The sequence below is a fragment of the Pseudorca crassidens genome, chromosome 20 (assembly GCF_039906515.1).
Source record: "Pseudorca crassidens isolate mPseCra1 chromosome 20, mPseCra1.hap1, whole genome shotgun sequence".
In the NCBI taxonomy this organism is placed as follows: domain Eukaryota; kingdom Metazoa; phylum Chordata; class Mammalia; order Artiodactyla; family Delphinidae; genus Pseudorca; species Pseudorca crassidens.
The window spans coordinates 13,856,405-13,872,093 of record NC_090315.1 but is presented as its reverse complement, the minus strand read 5'-3'; the positions used below and the strand labels follow the sequence as shown (position 1 = coordinate 13,872,093).

The window sequence follows — 15,689 nt, the reverse complement described above, 5'->3', positions numbered from 1 at the left end:
TCGGAATAAAAAACTCTTTTATTGAAGTGGGAGACAGACGCACAAAGAGAGTCTTTTTTTGCTGGGGTCTCGGGGCTCAGGGAGGCCCGGCCGGGGGGTGGCGGAGCAGGCGGGCGGCGACGAGGCTGGTGCCCTGGCGTTGGGGCCGCGCGTACTTGAGGAAGATGGCGGCGAGGCCGGGCGCAGGGCCTCGGAGCGCGGCGCGGACCATGCACGGCTCGACCGGGCCCAGCTCCGCCCGGCTGCGGCGGAGAGACGGAGAAACAGAGATGAGGCAGGGGTAGCGGGGAATAGGAGACGACCTGTCCTCGGAGCTTGGGGCTCGAGGCTGAGAAGACAAGCTGACTTGGGTCCCCGAGGACTTCTCAGGAGTTCTCTCGAGGTCGGACACGCGGTCCATCATCTAGAGTGACTGGAGGGCGCTGACGAGGGGCGGACCCCCTATTTTTCTCTCAGCGCGGCTATGGGAGAGCCAGGACCCGCGGAGAGGGAAGGACTGGGGCTGAGGATGGGCGGACAGACATCCAGCTCTACCCTAGGGCACGGGCTGGAGGAAAAGATGATTCACCCTGCCCCGCGGTGGCGTGGTTAACAAGGAGATGAGGGACTCCAGCAGCTAAAGGGACACCAATTCGTGGCCAGGAAGGGAGCTAAGGGACTCGAGTCTGGCAGACCTCTCGTTCTCAACCCTGGAACGCAGTTAGAGCGTCTTCTGGGCCTGAGGAGATCCTATTTTTCACCCTGGGGCAAGGTTAAGGGCCCCCACATCTGAACAAACACCCCAGTCTCTCAGACACCCCCAGAGAAAAGCAAATGGGACCCCCCAGACGAGGCAGACACCCCATTCTCTCTCGCACCCAGCAAACAAGTCTAGCCCCACCCCAGCCCCCAGCCCCCCGCACACACACCTAATTGTCTCACATTCTCTGAGACGGGAAAGACGGCGACCAAGAAGGTAGGCCCTGAAGCCACAGAGAACCTCCGCCGCGGCCATACCTGTAAAGCGCCGGCTCGGGCCCGGAACCCGCCCCGTGGAGCACCCGGTGTGCCAGGCTCAGGGCTGCAGCGGCACGGCGACCCGGCTCCCATCCTGCTGCCTCGGCCTCCAGCAGAGACAGCTCCAAGAAGTAAGTGGCAAGTAGCAACACCTGCCATAGTGGCAGGGAGCAATCAAGTCACGCCCCTTCCCGTGCAGGCCACGCCCCTAGCCGCGCAGGTCACGCCCCTGCCCCGCGCACCTGGGGGCCGCTCCGGGCCAGCGCAGCAAGTAGCCCGAGGCAAAGTAGCGGGCCCGGGTGGTGCAGCCGGAAATCCAAGCGGCTCAGGATGCGGCGCTCCGCGCACAGAAGCTCGTTCCGCGAGAAGGAGCCATCGCCCAGGAGGCAGAGGGAGGCGGGCTGGGAATTGGGGGGAAAGAGGTGGAGGAATCTTGAACCCCGGCTCGTTACTCCCTGCCCTTGAGCTCCTGGGATCGGTTCAGTCCCTGTGCTGGACCTCAGTTTCCTGGTCTGTAAAATGGGGCCATTGATTTGTTGTCTGGAAATCGTGGGAAGCAGAGGCTTCAGAGTCAGATAGACTTGGTTCCCGAGCTCAAACCTTACCATTTACTCTCTGTGTGACATGGACATCCACTGAAGCTCTCTGAGATTCAGTTTCTTCATCCATAAAACGGAGATGTTACTCCCTACTTCACCAGGCAGTTCTGATACGGCACTGAGTTTATGCATGTTAACTATAACTACTCAAGAAGGACTATAGGGGCTTCCCTGGTGGCACAGTTGTTGACAGTCCGCCTGCAGATGCGGGGGACACGGCTTCGTGCCCCGGTCCGGGAGGATCCCACATGCCGCGGAGCGGCTGGGCCCGTGAGCCATGGCTGTTGAGCCTGCGCGTCCGGAGCCTGTGCTCCGCAACGGGAGAGACCACAACAGTGAGAGGCCCGCGTACCGCAAAAAAAAAAAAAAGAAGGACTATAACTACTCTAACTATTCAAGACTGAGTTCAAGTCCCAAATGCTTGCCTTTGGGCAAATGTCTTCCTCTCTCTGGGCCTCAGTCTCTTCCTCTGTTAAAGGGACACACTGGTAGCCTCTACCACAGGCAGACATGCTGGGATTCCAAGAGTAGGTAAAGTGCTCGCTTGGCACACAGTAGGCATTTAATCTGTGATGCGGCGAGGAAGGGCTCCACCCTCCCAAGCCCCGCCCCGGGAGTACCTCTGGAAGCACGCACTCTTCCATTTTGCAAGCCACGAACAGGCAGGCCACGCCCAGCAGCTGCAGGCGGTGTAGGCGCACTCGGCCCGCGCCTAGGTAGGAATCGAGCAGGTGCACGGCCAGGTAGAGCGTGTCCCCCGCCAGGCCCAGGTACTCCTGGGGAGAGGCGCAGGTAATCACCACGGTTCTAGGATGCTACGCAGGCCCAGCCCTTTCTCCCTCCTCATTACGTACGTGAACCTGCACTAGCCAGTCCACCACTAGCGCGCGCATCTCCGGGGTCACGGTGCGGGGCAGCGCCCTCCGGGGCAGCGCGCGGCACACCTGGGGTCGGGCAGGAACGGCCTCACTCTCCTCACCTGTGCCTCGGCTTCTCTCCCGGGCTCCAGCCCTGGGTGCAGCAATCTCCTCGCACCAGTTGGATGTCCCGAGTGCCACACACAAACTGGCCTCCGACGTCCCCTCCGAATATGCTCTTCCGTGTCCCCATCTAGAACCCTGGACGCCTCACTTTCCATCTCTCCAGTCTAGCCCCCATGGCCACAGGACTTCCTGAGCATCTCCTCCCGGGTTCCCAGACTCCAATCTTAGTCACCAAACCTCAACCCATCCTCCTCAGAGCACCCAGAGGGTCTTTCTAAAGTATAAATCTGACCAAGGAACTCCCCTGCTTAAAACCCTTCCTTGGCTTTCAGTACCCTTAGGAGAAAATCCCAATTGCTCTCAGACTCTCTCAGGCCCTGCTCCAACATCACCTCTTCCCTCTCTCCCCTCACAACCCACACTCCTACTCCAGCATTCTTTTGGCCCTAGACTATGCCAAGCTCATTCGTACCTCAGGACCTTTGCACTTATGTACCGGCCATTCCCTCCAGCTGAAATGGTCATTCCCCACTCCTTGCATTGCTGACTTCTCGGTCATTCCAGTCTCAGCTAAAATTTCCCTGACTTTTTCTATACTTTTCCTTGCACCCCATCATCTCTATCTCATTGCTTTATTTTCTTCATAGTATTTCAGTCTGGAGATACCCTGTGTTTCCTTGAATGTTTTGTCTTTTTGCCCCACTAGACTGCTGGCACCACGAGGGCAGGGATTTCTGTTCAGATCACAGCTGTGTCTTGGTTCCTAACAGAGACCCTGATCCAGGAGAGATGCTCACAAGATGTTTGTTAAATAAACACATCCCTTCAGTATTTCTTCTGGCAGTGCCTGTCTCAGACAGTTAACTGTGGACCACCGTGGCCTGTGTTTGGTTTTTGTGGCCCTTCTGAAATTATCACCCGCATTTGTTTGTCTCCGCACAGTGAGGACAGACTATCTCATGTTGTCCATCGCAGCATCCCCAGTGCCTAGAACATGCTCAGAAACATTTGTTATAACTCGCTAAATAGTTGGTAAGTGAGTAAATGTGAGGGACAAGTACGAGAGGTTATGCAATACCAAAGGAGGGGCTGCAGACAGCCTGGGGAAGATGGGAAAGGGCATTCCCGGCAGTGGAAACCACACAGGTAACAGTGCGAGAGAAAAGCCAAGTTGTGGGTGGCAGTGGTGTAAAAGCTGCAAAGTCGGTGGGAAGCGAGGTGAGAGGCTGGCGAGGTGGGAGTTAGGGAATGCTTGCTGAGTGGGCGTTGGGCGAGCGAGTCAGCTTCGGCTTCCTCTAACCCGACAGCCTCTGCTGCCCTCCAGGGATGTGGGCGGCGCCAGAGTTGCCCAAAGCCCGCTGGTCCACGAGTGTCCCGCCCCGGTCCCACTCACCATGACTTCGGCGAAGATATCCCCGGCGTACTCACGTTCTCCCTCCAGCCCCAGCGCGCTCAGAGCCTCCTCCAGCCCCGGCGGCGCGCACGGCCCGGGGGGCCTCTCTGGGCATCCTGGGGAGGCCCTCCTGCCCGCGGGGACGCCGTCGGGGACTGGGGTGCTCCGAGGCTCGGGATCGAGGTGGGCAGTTGGACTCTGCAAGGGAGAGGGGGTGGGGTCAGGGCCTGGAGAAAGGCCCAAGCCAGGAGGTGGGAACCTGGCTCCTGTATCTCACCAGCATCCTTCAGGCTGGAGTCAAGAGCCAAGCCGAACTCCCGCCTCTTCCCGCTGGAGCTGAGGACCCGCGGTGGGCGCTTTAAATGCGCCTGGGCGCATGCGCGCTGAGCACGCCTCACCTGGGCAGGCGCACAGGCAATGGCGAATGCTACGCGGGCTGGCTCTGCACCCTCCAAACCTTCTAGGTGAGACAGCTGGATCAAATCCTCTTCCTGCTACTTACTATATGACTGACGCAGGCCCTCTGAGCCTCACTCCTGAGCTATAAAGTAAGGATTTGAAAACAGCCGACAGAGTTATCCTGAGGAATTTGTAAGATGGTTTAAGTGTCCAGCACAGGGATTAATACAGTTAAAGCTCAAGGCATGGGAGCTATAAAATCACATAACAAATATTAATAGAGGGCCTCTGTCCCCTGTAGTGCGTATTCAGGGATGAGCAAACCACCTGTGGTCGCTGCCTTTATCAAGCCCACACAGCCTACTGTGGAGGTGACCGGCACAAGTCACCGGCGATCGGTCTGGACTAGTGCAGCGGCCTCTTTACTGCTCTCCCTGTACCCATCCTCTATAGTCTGCTACCCACATGCAGTTGGAAATGACCCTGTGACACCTAATAAGTCAGATCACACTCTGCCTCTCTTCAGAACATGTGGCTCCCATATCCCTCAAGTTGAAAGTCCAAGTGGCCCTATATTAGCTTCCCATCCCAAACACACCTTTGAGCTCATCTCCTATCCCCCTCACTCATTCCTCTCCCACCACACTGGCCTCCTGGCTCATCCTCACCCACACCAGGCACAGTCCTACCTCAGGGCCTTTGCACTGGCTATTCCCTCTGCGAGGAACCTCTTCTGTCAGAGATCCTTCATTTCCTGTAAAGTGTTTACTCAGATGTTACCTTCTCCATAAAAAGTGCCATCCTAAGCATTTCCTGTTCCCATTCTTTCGATGCACTTATTCTCTTCTTAGCACTTACTGCTTTATTTATTGTCTCCCTCCTGACTAGAATGTGAACCCCATGAGGGCAGGGCTTATCTAGTTTTTTGTTTGTTTTTCATTGCTGTATTCTCAGTGCCTAGAACAGGGCTTAGCACATAGTCGGTACTCAAACGTTTGTTGAATGAATGAATGAACAGGCTGGATGTAATTTTTATTTTTTTTAATTTATTATTATTATTATTTTTTTTTTTTGCGGTACGCGGGCCTCTTGCTGTTGTGGCCTCTCGCATTGCGGAGCACAGGCTCCGGACGCGCAGGCTCAGCGGCCATGGCTCACGGGCCCAGCCGCTCCGCGGCATGTGGGATCTTCCCGGACCGGGGCACGAACCCGTGTCCCCTGCATCGGCAGGCGGACTCTCAACCACTGCGCCACCAGGGAAGCCCTGGATGTAATTTTTAAATGATCTGGAAGGGCCTCTTTGAGGAGGTGATGTTGAAACTGAAACCTGTAAGAGGAGGAGCCAGAAACACAAAGAGAGGGGAGAATATCCCAGGTGGAGTGAACCGCAGGAGCAAAGGCCCTGAGGTAGGAGAGCTTGCTATTTTCAGGCATTGAGAGGGCAGTGAGGCTGGAAAAGTGAGCAGAGAGAAGAGTGTGAGATCCCGGACCACTGGCCTTCTGTCATACTTAAAATAAAACAAACTCCTTACCTTCAGCATAAGGTCCTTTGGGCACATTGTTACCTCTCTAAACTCATTTCCTTCTACTCTCCCCATTCCTCAGTCTTTCTGAAATACCCTGTCTTCTTTATGTTCCCCAAACACATCAGATACCTGCCTGCCTCAGGACCTTTGCACTTGCTGTTCCCTTTGCCTGAACCCCTAATGAGAACCTGGATATTTATATGCTCAGAGTATCTCTACACAGTACAGGCAGACCTCAGAGACAGTGCAGGTTTGGTTCCAGACCACCCCAGTAAAGCAAGTATCACAATAAAGTGAGTCACACACATTTTTTTGGTTTCCCAGTGCACATACAAGTTGTGTACACTATACTGTAGTCTATTAAGTGTGCAATTGTATTATGTCTAAAGAAACAATGTGCATACCTTCATTTTAAAATGCTTTATTGAAAAAAATCACACACACACAAAACAAAAGAAAAACAAAAACACGCTAACCATCATCTGACAATACAGGGTTGCCACAAACCTTCAATTTGTAAAACATGCCGTATCTGCCAAGTGCAATAAAGCAAAACACAATGAGATATGCCTGTACGAAATAACTACAAAGGGAAAGTAGTAACTTTACAGAGGAGAAATCTGACAGACGCCACCTTAACCAAGGAATCAAAGTCATCACCAGGAATAGGACAGATCACCTCATGTGCCTCCTGATAGGATGCACTGTGAGGGGCATCTCATTTGGGGGAATTCCTTTCAAAAACAGCTTACATATAACCACAAGGAAACATCAGGCAACAAACTCTGAGGAGCATTCTGCAAAATAACTGCCCTGTAAGCTTCAAACCAGACAACTGAATGCAACGTGTGAGCCCGGACTGAGTCATTAGCCAGGACTTTTCTTTTGTATTTGGGGACATTAATGTGACTATCAGTAAAATCTGATCAAGGTCCAAGAGAAAAGCATTGTATCAATGTTAATTTCCAGACCTTGATAATTGGACCGTGATTATGTAAGAGAATGGTCTTGTTTGGGGACAGATACATAAATATCGGGGCGGGGGGGATAAAATCAGTGTAGCATATCCCGGAGAACCTGCGTGAAGGGTAGATGAAAATTTTTCGTACTTTTTAAAAATTAATTTTGGAGATTTATGGAAAGTTGCAAAGAGAGGACAGAGTCCCCATATACCCAGACCCAGTTTCCCCTATTAACATTTTAGTGTGGGCTTGTCACAATTTAATGAACCAATAGGGACATAGTATTATTCAAGTCCACGCACTATTCACATTTCCTGACTTTTTACCTAATGCCTTCTCTGTCCCAGGACCCCATTCAGGACACTACATTTAGTCTTCATGCTTCCTAAGGCTTCTCTCGGCTGTGACAGCTTCTCAGGTTCTCCTTGTTTTGAACCACCGTGACAGTTCTGAGAACCAGTGGTCGGGTCTTGTGCACAACATCCCTCAGCTGGAATTTTCCTGATGCGTGTTTTCTCTTTGTTAGACTGAGAGCGTATGTTTCAGGAAGACCCCAGAGGTAAAGTATCATCTAATCGCCTCCCTTAGGAGGTACACATTGCCGACATGATTCACCACTTGACGTTGACCTTGACCACCTGCCTGATGCAGCTCCACTTTCTCCACTAAACAGTTGCCTTCCCCCCTTTCCATACTGTACTCTTTGGAAGCAAGTCACTTTGCAGTCCATACCAAAGGAGTGGGGGCCATGTTTCCCCTCTTTGAAGGCAGACTATTTACAGGTATTATCTGGAATTCTGTACAGATATGTCTGTTCTCACCATTTGTCATTTATATCAGCACAGACTCATTTATTTTACCCCTTGGGTATAACCCAATACTATGCTATTTATTGTCGCTCAAATTGCTTTCAGCTGTGGCCACTGGGGGCTCTTTCCCATTGGCTCCTGTGTCCCTTCAACGCCCCGTCAGTGAGGGTATGGTTTGGTTCTAGTAGGTCCGGGCACAAGATGTTCGGGTTCATCTTGTACATTTTCTGCTCCAGTCCTAGAATCACTGTGGTACTATTTTTAAAGTTTCAAAGTTTTCAACGAGTCTGCAATTATCTCAAAATTAAAGTTAAAAATAAGTGAATCGCTACACTTTGGGGGAAAGCTATCTGGCATGTATTAAAATACAGCAACTCTAGAATGCAGGCCACAAAAACTTAAAAAGCACAAGCGCGCTAAGATGGATTGTTACACTGTCAAAGGTTTATTACAGCACTGCTGGTGGCAGCAAACAAACTGGGAGCCAAGTGAATTCTTGTCGACAGGGGGCAGCTGAGTCAGTTGAGGCACATCCAAGCCGAGAAAGCAGAGAAAGCTCGTGAAGCGGCTGGAGGCATGACAAGTGTCCACGAGGAGCCCCCCAAATGCAGAAGGGTGGCTCAGAGAGGAGGATCTCATTCCTACCAATGACCCAGCAAGCCTACTGATGTACATATGCTGGCGGGGGCAGGGAGGGGGAAGATGCAGCAGTATAGAGCCCAGCAGCTTGACGACCTCAGCTGGGAGGAAAGAGTTATGCAGACAGAGGGACAGCCTTTCACGGCACTGTGTCCACTGGCACAGGGGTAACATGAGGACCAGAATGACCCACTCAAGGCCTGGGGGCGGTTTTGAGTTTCCTCCTCCTTTCACAAAACTTGTGAAACTGTCTAAATGCACACGACAAAAGACAGATCTAGTCAAAATTTAATTTTCCTAATTGGTAAAATTTATTAAAACACTCCCCTCTAAAACTCCCTATTTGGGAAAAGTTCTCCTACCGAAAACAGAAGCACCACTACAGCTACAGATATACATTCAACTGAGGGCAGCAGCTGAGGAACCCGTGCGAGGCCTCCGTGGACTGTTAAGACAACCACTAACTGGCTGAGGTAGATACGGGGGTGGACCCACACGAAGGTCTGAGTGACAGTGTGGTGTGACAAGAAAATCTAGCACCGGCCACCTCCAGGGGCTGGACAAGAGGGAAGAGTAAAAGGCTTTTCTTTTCAATTAATTTTTATTGGAGTATAGTTGCTTTTAAAAGGCTTTTCTTCATAAGCCTCTCTGACGTTTATCATATGACCACCAGGACATACTTTTGTAACTCAATTCATAATAAAGTCCATATGAAGTTAGAAAACAAAAAAAATGCCTTGAGTCTTGGTTGTAGCATCTGACTTTTCCTCTACCCCCATTTACAATCTCAAAGCCTCCGTGTGTGTGAAGGCCTACACCTTCCGGCAAAATCTGACGTTAAATTCACCTGTGCCGGGCAGCCCTGGCCCTGGGGTCTGAGAGGAGTGACTCAAGCATGGTGACTCCAGGATTAAAGGGACAGGTGCCAGAGGGGTCCCAGAGCTGTGAAGGCTGTAACCCAACCTGAGGTGCTCCCAGCCGACCGCCACCACACATCCCATTGATCCACCAAGGGCTGTGTATCAGAATTGGGGGCCACAGGTAAGATGGGGTGAGCAGGCAGTGCCCCCTTCCAGGGCTCAAGGGCCACAGGAAATGAGTCCTCTCCCTCCCACACCCACTCCAGGGCCCAGCGACACCACGCACCCCTTCCACCCCCATCTCTCCACCCCACCTCTTTTTTCCCAAGCAGCTTCCGAGGGACTGCAATGGTCTCTGTCCTCTGTACCCCCCGCCCAGGCGCCTTCCCCAAACTCTTGGGCAGCTTCCGCCCAGCGGCCCCCACCCTCCACCCTGAGCTTGTGCACACCTCCCCCCCTCCTCGTGGCTCCCAGGCCCTGGGGCCAGAAGGACAGGAGCCGCAGGCAGCTGCTGCCTGGGGCCAGACTCCGGAAGCAAGGAAAGGCCCGGGGGTTGGGCCCCAGGCTGAAATGAGTGTCTTTATTGCTTGTACCGTACAAACACGAGGGATGCGGACAGGCCGGTGGGAGGAGGGAGAACTGTCAGGTTAAGGACATACACACACAGACAGGAAAAGTCAGAACCCACCCACCTAAACCAACCCCCCACCCCACCCCAGAATGTCTCTCTGTGACCTACCTACAGAAGGTGGGCTGAGGTGATCAAAACCACAGAAAACTAAATCCCAAACCCCAGAGATGCTGGGGGGAACGGGGCAGGGGGGACAGGGCAACAAGTGGACCTCAGGTGTGGCTCCCCTGCTAGGCTAGCACCCCTCCCCCTCGGGTTGAAATGCTTGAGCCAGGGGCGGGGCCCGAGCCCACACACAGCACGCACACTCGAGGCCGGGACTCGCTTGCCCTCGCACACACATACCGAACACACATGCACACACACACACCCCACGTGCATCTGCATCCCAGATGCACAGGCACGCCCACAGACACACACAGCCTGAGGCACGCACGTTGAGTGCCCACAGCACTGACACGTTCACCTTAAGGCTGCAGAACGCGGGGCCCGGAGAGGGGGAAGGAGTGAGGTGGCCCGGAGCCTCCCTTCTCAGAGGCCCCTACCTCGGTTCGTACCAGACACCCAGCCCCACCCACTCTTCGACCCAAGTCCACCGGGCCCAATACTGTCTCGGTGCGAGATGTGTAACAGCCGAGGCTGGCGCCCCTCCGCCCCAGGCAGAGAGAAGGGGGAGATCCCGGCCCCCATCCTCAGAAGGGGCGGGGCCAGGCCCGGGCTCCAGCAGGAGGTAAGGAACAGGGCTGGTGGGTGGGGAAGCCAGCCCCCAGATGCTCCTCCTGCCTCATCCCCAGGGTCAGAAGAGCAGCTTAGGGGATGGGGGAAGACAGGGCCAGGAGGCAGCGCCCATCCCCTGGGCCCCCTCCCGGTTCCCCACGGGGTAGAGCAGGCCCCCTCCTCACGAGGGAGTCCTGAACCCCCAATCCTGCATGCGGCTTCCAAAGGCCCTCGCCTACTCCCGCACCCCCGATCCCTGGACATTATTGCTTTTCCGCCCCCATGGGAGAAGGAGGCTGGATTGCCCCACGCCAGGCCACTCCGCGCCTAACGACAGGGCAGGGAAGGCAGCACCAGGGCGCTGTCCACCGGGTGGCCCACCACAAGGCAGCCTCTGACAGAAGCAGCAACCCAGAGGCAGGGCTGCCCATGGGTGCCCCAGCCAGAAATTCAGGTGGGCCCCACGGCTCCATGCTTCACCCCTCACTGGGGCTTTATGTTGATTAAAAACCGGCATCTCTCCAACCGCCCAAAGGCCTGGTCCTGGGGCAGGCAGTGGAGAGTCTCCCAAATCCTGGTCTGGGCACAAAGGTGAGGGCAGGATAGGATCCTGTAGGCAGGGCCACTAGGACCACTGAGGTGAGTTTGGCAGAGGGCTGAAGAAAAAACTGGAAATGGGGGTCAGAAGGTGAGGGATGGGGACACAAACAAAGAAGGCAAAATTAAAAGTTTAAAAAAAAAGCCCCCCCCCAACCCGGTGGTGACGGCAGCCGCGCGTGCGTCCTGTGGCAGTGGCAGCGGCGGCAGGCAGCTCACTCTGCTCACTCTCGGATGCTGGCCGAATAGGAGAACTGGGGGAAGTGGGTCCGCTGGTCCAGTTCGAGTAAGCCCAGGCTGTCATCTGCGGGGGTCGGTGGAGGTGGATTGGGGAGAAGCGGTCTGCAGGGGGTCCGGGCACCCCACCCAGCCCCAGGAAGGGCTGCAGCCAGACCACAGTGCAACCCCCAGCTGGCGCGCTATCCCCAAGAACGAGAACGGGGACCACCGGACCGAGGCTCAGGGGCTTCCTCTCAGCCACAGCTCCACCCCAGGCCAGAGCCCTGGCCCACAGGCCCCACCGCCTGCTCACTCAGCCTCCCGAGCTCCCCCCAGCTCCTCTGCCCCAGGCCACACCGGGGTCCAGCCCAGACTTCTATGGCCCAGCCCCTGCCCTGGGCGCCACTCCTACCCCCAGCAATCCTCCCCTCCACATGCAGCCGAGGCGGGGGTACTTGCTAAAGCCCTGATGCAACCCTTCCCTCCTCTGCCCAAGACCCTTCCATGGCTCCCCGTGCAACACATCCGTACTCCTCCAGTGGCCCCCGATATCCTCCTGCTCTGGCCCTGATGCCCTCGCCCATCCCCCATCTATTCTGACCTCTGCAATGCTCCCATTTCTGGGAGTCCCGTATGCCACTCCTTCTGCCAAGAGCAAGTCTCAGCTGCCATGTCTCCTTCTCCAGGAAGCCCTCCCTGACTCACAGGCCAAGTCAGGCATTTCCTCTGAGCTTCTCCAGACCCTGTACTTCTAATACCACAGGCCTGATCACTCTGGGCTGTCACCCAACGTGGACTCTGAGCTCCCTGAGGGCAGGACCCAGGGCTGTCTCGTCACGGCTGTGTCTCCAGCACCGGGCAGGTGAGAGTAAGAACTCAAACAGCTACAGAATCACTGAACCCATCCAGCCCCAAAGACCTGAGCAACTTGGGAGACAACTATGGGCACTGATGGCTCCTCAAGTGTCTCCTGCCCAGACCTCTCCCCCGAGTGCTGCAGCCAGGGGCTCCTGGTGACCCTCACCAGGTCCACCGGTGGGCCAACGGCGAAAGCCCTGGCGAACATACTGCAGGGTAAAGTGCCCAGACACGGAGGGGGACCTGTGAGCTTCCTCCTGGAGAACTGGGCCAAGAGCAGACCCCACCCCTCCACCGCCCAGCCAGGCCCACGGGGAGAGGGGGCCTCAGACACTCACAGCGGTCCGGGGGTGTGATTGTGATGGACTGGGCGGTGAACTCGTCGTCAAAGTACCTTGTGTCAACCTCAGATGTGACCTGAGGTTTGAAGGGTGGCAGGAGCTGTGGAGGAGACGAGTCCAGGCTCAGGTCCCTGAGAAGCGGAGGCCCCAGCCAAGGTCCCCCAGGAGCGGCCGGGCTCCCGCAGGGAGCAGGCAGGCAGTGGTCTCACCTTCTTCTGCACCACGTCCTGCCAGTTGATATTGAGGAAGAACCTGTGCTCCATGACCTCCGTGGCATCACTGGGCCCCCCGCCGAGCCTGGGCAGAGACGGCCATCAGCACCCGCCTCCCGGGGCAGCCAGGGCCTGGGAGACGGGCTTTCGGTGCAGGCCCTGAACAACCTTTAATGATTCTGTCCCGCCACAGACCACCACCTCACAGAGGAGGAATCTGAGGCTCAGGGAGGGAGCTCCTGTGCCCAGGGTCACATCCTGCAAGCTGAGAGGGTGGGCTTGGCAGACGGCCGCTTCACATCCTGGCTCTGCCACCCTAGGCTGGGTACAGGGCCACCCTGTTCCTCAGTGTCGCCATGAAACAAGGCAGGGAGGCCAGAGGGCTAAGCACAGGCCTAGGCAAGGGAGTGCTCCCTAAGTGCCAGCTGTGGGGACGATCAACACACATCAAGCACCCCACGGGCGAGTGCACCTGTGGGCGCTGCCCCCTCCAGGCCGAGGGAAGTGGCAGCAGGTGACACTGGGCTGGGCAGGGCAGACGCCAGCCCTCACCTCTGCTTGGGGTCCTTCTTAAGCAGCCCAGCAAGCAGGGACTTGGCCTCAGGGCTGAGCGTGCGCGGGAAGCGGATCTCCTCCATGAGGATGAGCTCGAAGAGGCGCTCGTGGTCCTGGTTGTAGAAGGGCAGGCGGCCGCACATCATCTCGTACATGACCACGCCCAGCCCCCACCAGTCCACCGCCCGGCCGTAGTCGTTGTCCTCCAGCACCTGAGCAAGGGGGGGCGATGAGGGGCCAGGCCCACATCCCCCGGGGCCAAGGCGCTGAGAGGGGCCCGAGGGGGACACGGCCCTGCCCGGGGCTGGGAGGGCCACCTAAGGAATTGGAGCCCTGCCCTCAGAGGGTCTGGGCGGGGGAAACACACAGGGCTGAGGGCCCCCTCCTCCCTTGGCCTCACACGCCCCTGGGCCCTCCAGCCCCAGACACCTCGGGCGCCAGGTATTCAGGGGTCCCACAGAAGGTTTTCATGGTGGCCCCGTCACTGACGCCCTCTTTGCACAGGCCGAAGTCAGTGATCTTGATGTGGCCATCTTTGTCCAGCATGAGGTTTTCCAGCTGTAGGAAAAGCCAGTGAGTCAGGGACACAACGTACCTCAGGGTTTCCTGCCACCCCTGAAACCCCACACACCCCTGCCCTTCCCTGGAGGAGGCTGTGGCCTGGGGTAGTGGCAGCTGTGCCAGGGGCTCCAGGGGGGACCAGAGGTCACACCCCAGCAGAGGGTTAGGCCCTCCGAGGTTCAGGGGGAGGCCAGACCCGACACCTCCCCAGCGCCCCCTGCCCCCAGGGAGCTGGTAAAAAGCGGGGCAGGGAGAGACAGGAGCCAGGTCCTGCCCAAACTGCTTCCCCCACTGCGGGCTGCGGCTGTCACACTTTGGACGTAAGGAACACTGTCTTTCTTTCTCCTCTTTTTTCCTAAACTTAACACAAATGGGCACTTTAGTGGGCCTCTGTGTAACCTCCACCAGGTCAATAAAGACCACCCCCTGCCCCTTAGGAGCCCCACGTGCCCCTTCCCTGTTATTAGCCACCACCTCCTCCAACACAGAAAGAACTTTCCTTCTCTGCTTTTTAACATTTTTTCCACCTCTATATATATACACTGTAAACGACGCAGACTCCCCTCATCTGTCCTGGCTTTCCCCTCAGCCTCAGCCCGTGAGACCCGCCCAGGCTATCGTGTGTGGCTGTAGTTGGTCCTCTTGAACTGCTGTGCAGACTTCCACTGTGTGGATACACCTTCATGTCTTCCACCCACTTTCCGACAACGGACACTTGGGTTGCTTCCAGTTTGGGGTCAGTGTACACAGTGCCGCCAGGAGCTTGTGCGTCCACATTGAGACAGACACAGGCACCTGTTCCCGCGCATGCTCCTAGGGCAGAATGACTGTCTCACAGGGGACACGTGTGTCTGGCGCTGGTGGGCTCAGCCGGGCCATCTCCTAAAGCGCTTGGACCAACTGACACCCTCTGGCTGCACAGCAGGAAGCCTGGAAGGGCCCCACGCAGGGCCACCTGCTGTGGAACCACCCACCTGGGGCCTGGGTGGGAGGCTCAGCTCTGAGAAGGACAAGACAGACAGACCCTCCATGGAAGGGGAAGCTCAGCAGACGGGCAGAAGGCCTGTGCACGGCCTGCCCAGCCAGGAGGCGACGGCACGCTCACCTTGATGTCACGGTACACCACGTCCCGCGAGTGCAGGTACTCCAGGGCTGAGACGATCTCCGCACCATAAAAGCGGGCCCGCTCCTCCGTGAAGACGCGTTCCCGGGACAGGTGGAAGAACAGCTGCCAGCAGAGGAGGCAGGGGAGGTAAGACCCCGGCCCAGAGGAGGGGAGGAGGGGACCGTGTGCGGCCCCGGCACCCAGCCCACTGATGAGGTGACACCTGCCCCACGAACCGGCAAGTGACGGCAAGAAAGCCCAAGTGAGGGGCGGTGAGTAGAGAAGAACTCACGTGAGCCAAAAAAAAGAAAAGAAAAGAGAAAGAAAAAAAGAGCAAGGGATAAAGAGCAAAGGGTAGACACCAGGCGCTGAGTGGAGAGTGAGGGGGGTGGCAGGAGGGGGCAGGCGAACGAGGAGCGACAGCCAGCAAGCAGAGGACCACGACTCAGGAGCAAGTGACAAGCTGTGAGACCAAATGGGAGAGATGAAGCCAGTGAGTGACACCTGCGTGGAGAGAAGGGTGTGAGGGGCGAGGAGCGGGTGACGGTGAGCGACAGCAAGTGGCTGAGCGCTCGCATCAGGAGGCCGCACTGACAGCAGAGGAACGGGGGATCCTGACCCGCAGACGCTTTCTCCGCGCCTTTAAGAATGTCCTTGTAGCGCTGTTGGCCAAGCACCCACACAGCCCTCTGCACAGCTTTCTGGACCTCAGTTTGCATCCTGCCTA

General features: G+C 56.4%; 2 protein-coding genes across 8 annotated transcripts in view; both read right to left on the bottom strand.

Annotated features, from left to right (window-relative positions):
- CCNP (cyclin P) lies at positions 1–4,359 on the bottom strand. 2 transcript variants are annotated; one of them, XM_067718537.1, is made up of 7 exons: positions 4,249–4,359; positions 3,972–4,169; positions 2,450–2,539; positions 2,216–2,371; positions 1,239–1,397; positions 997–1,148; positions 1–242 (listed from the first exon to the last, which is right to left on the bottom strand). In XM_067718537.1, exons 1-7 carry the CDS (start codon positions 4,252–4,254, stop codon positions 77–79), a joined length of 927 nt encoding a protein of 308 aa, XP_067574638.1. In that variant the 5' UTR covers positions 4,255–4,359; the 3' UTR covers positions 1–76. The 2 variants fall into 2 exon arrangements, with proteins under 2 accessions (XP_067574638.1, XP_067574639.1); XM_067718538.1 differs by lacking the exons at positions 2,450–2,539; positions 3,972–4,169; positions 4,249–4,359 and adding an exon at positions 2,575–3,860.
- A 1,942-nt stretch (positions 4,360–6,301) lies between these two features.
- Positions 6,302–15,689, bottom strand: part of AKT2 (AKT serine/threonine kinase 2) — a 52,150-nt gene continuing 42,762 nt past the window's right edge. For all 6 annotated transcript variants that reach the window (XM_067719632.1, XM_067719633.1, XM_067719631.1 and 3 more), the window contains 6 exons: positions 14,963–15,085; positions 13,726–13,854; positions 13,294–13,508; positions 12,739–12,826; positions 12,527–12,629; positions 6,302–11,415 (listed from right to left, as the gene is read on the bottom strand). In XM_067719632.1, coding sequence (XP_067575733.1) covers positions 11,336–11,415; positions 12,527–12,629; positions 12,739–12,826; positions 13,294–13,508; positions 13,726–13,854; positions 14,963–15,085 — 738 coding nt within the window. In that variant the 3' untranslated portion in view covers positions 6,302–11,335. The remainder of the gene's footprint in view (positions 11,416–12,526; positions 12,630–12,738; positions 12,827–13,293; positions 13,509–13,725; positions 13,855–14,962; positions 15,086–15,689) is intronic.

Bases quoted from the DNA above. Each gene is read 5' to 3' on its own strand.
- CCNP (XM_067718537.1), bottom strand. The intron at 2,540-3,971 runs GTGAGTGGGACC...GCCCGACCCCAG, and splicing joins ATATCTTCGCCGAAGTCATG to GTGTGCCGCGCGCTGCCCCG. The intron at 2,372-2,449 runs GTACGTAATGAG...GCCTCTCCCCAG, and splicing joins ACTGGCTAGTGCAGGTTCAC to GAGTACCTGGGCCTGGCGGG.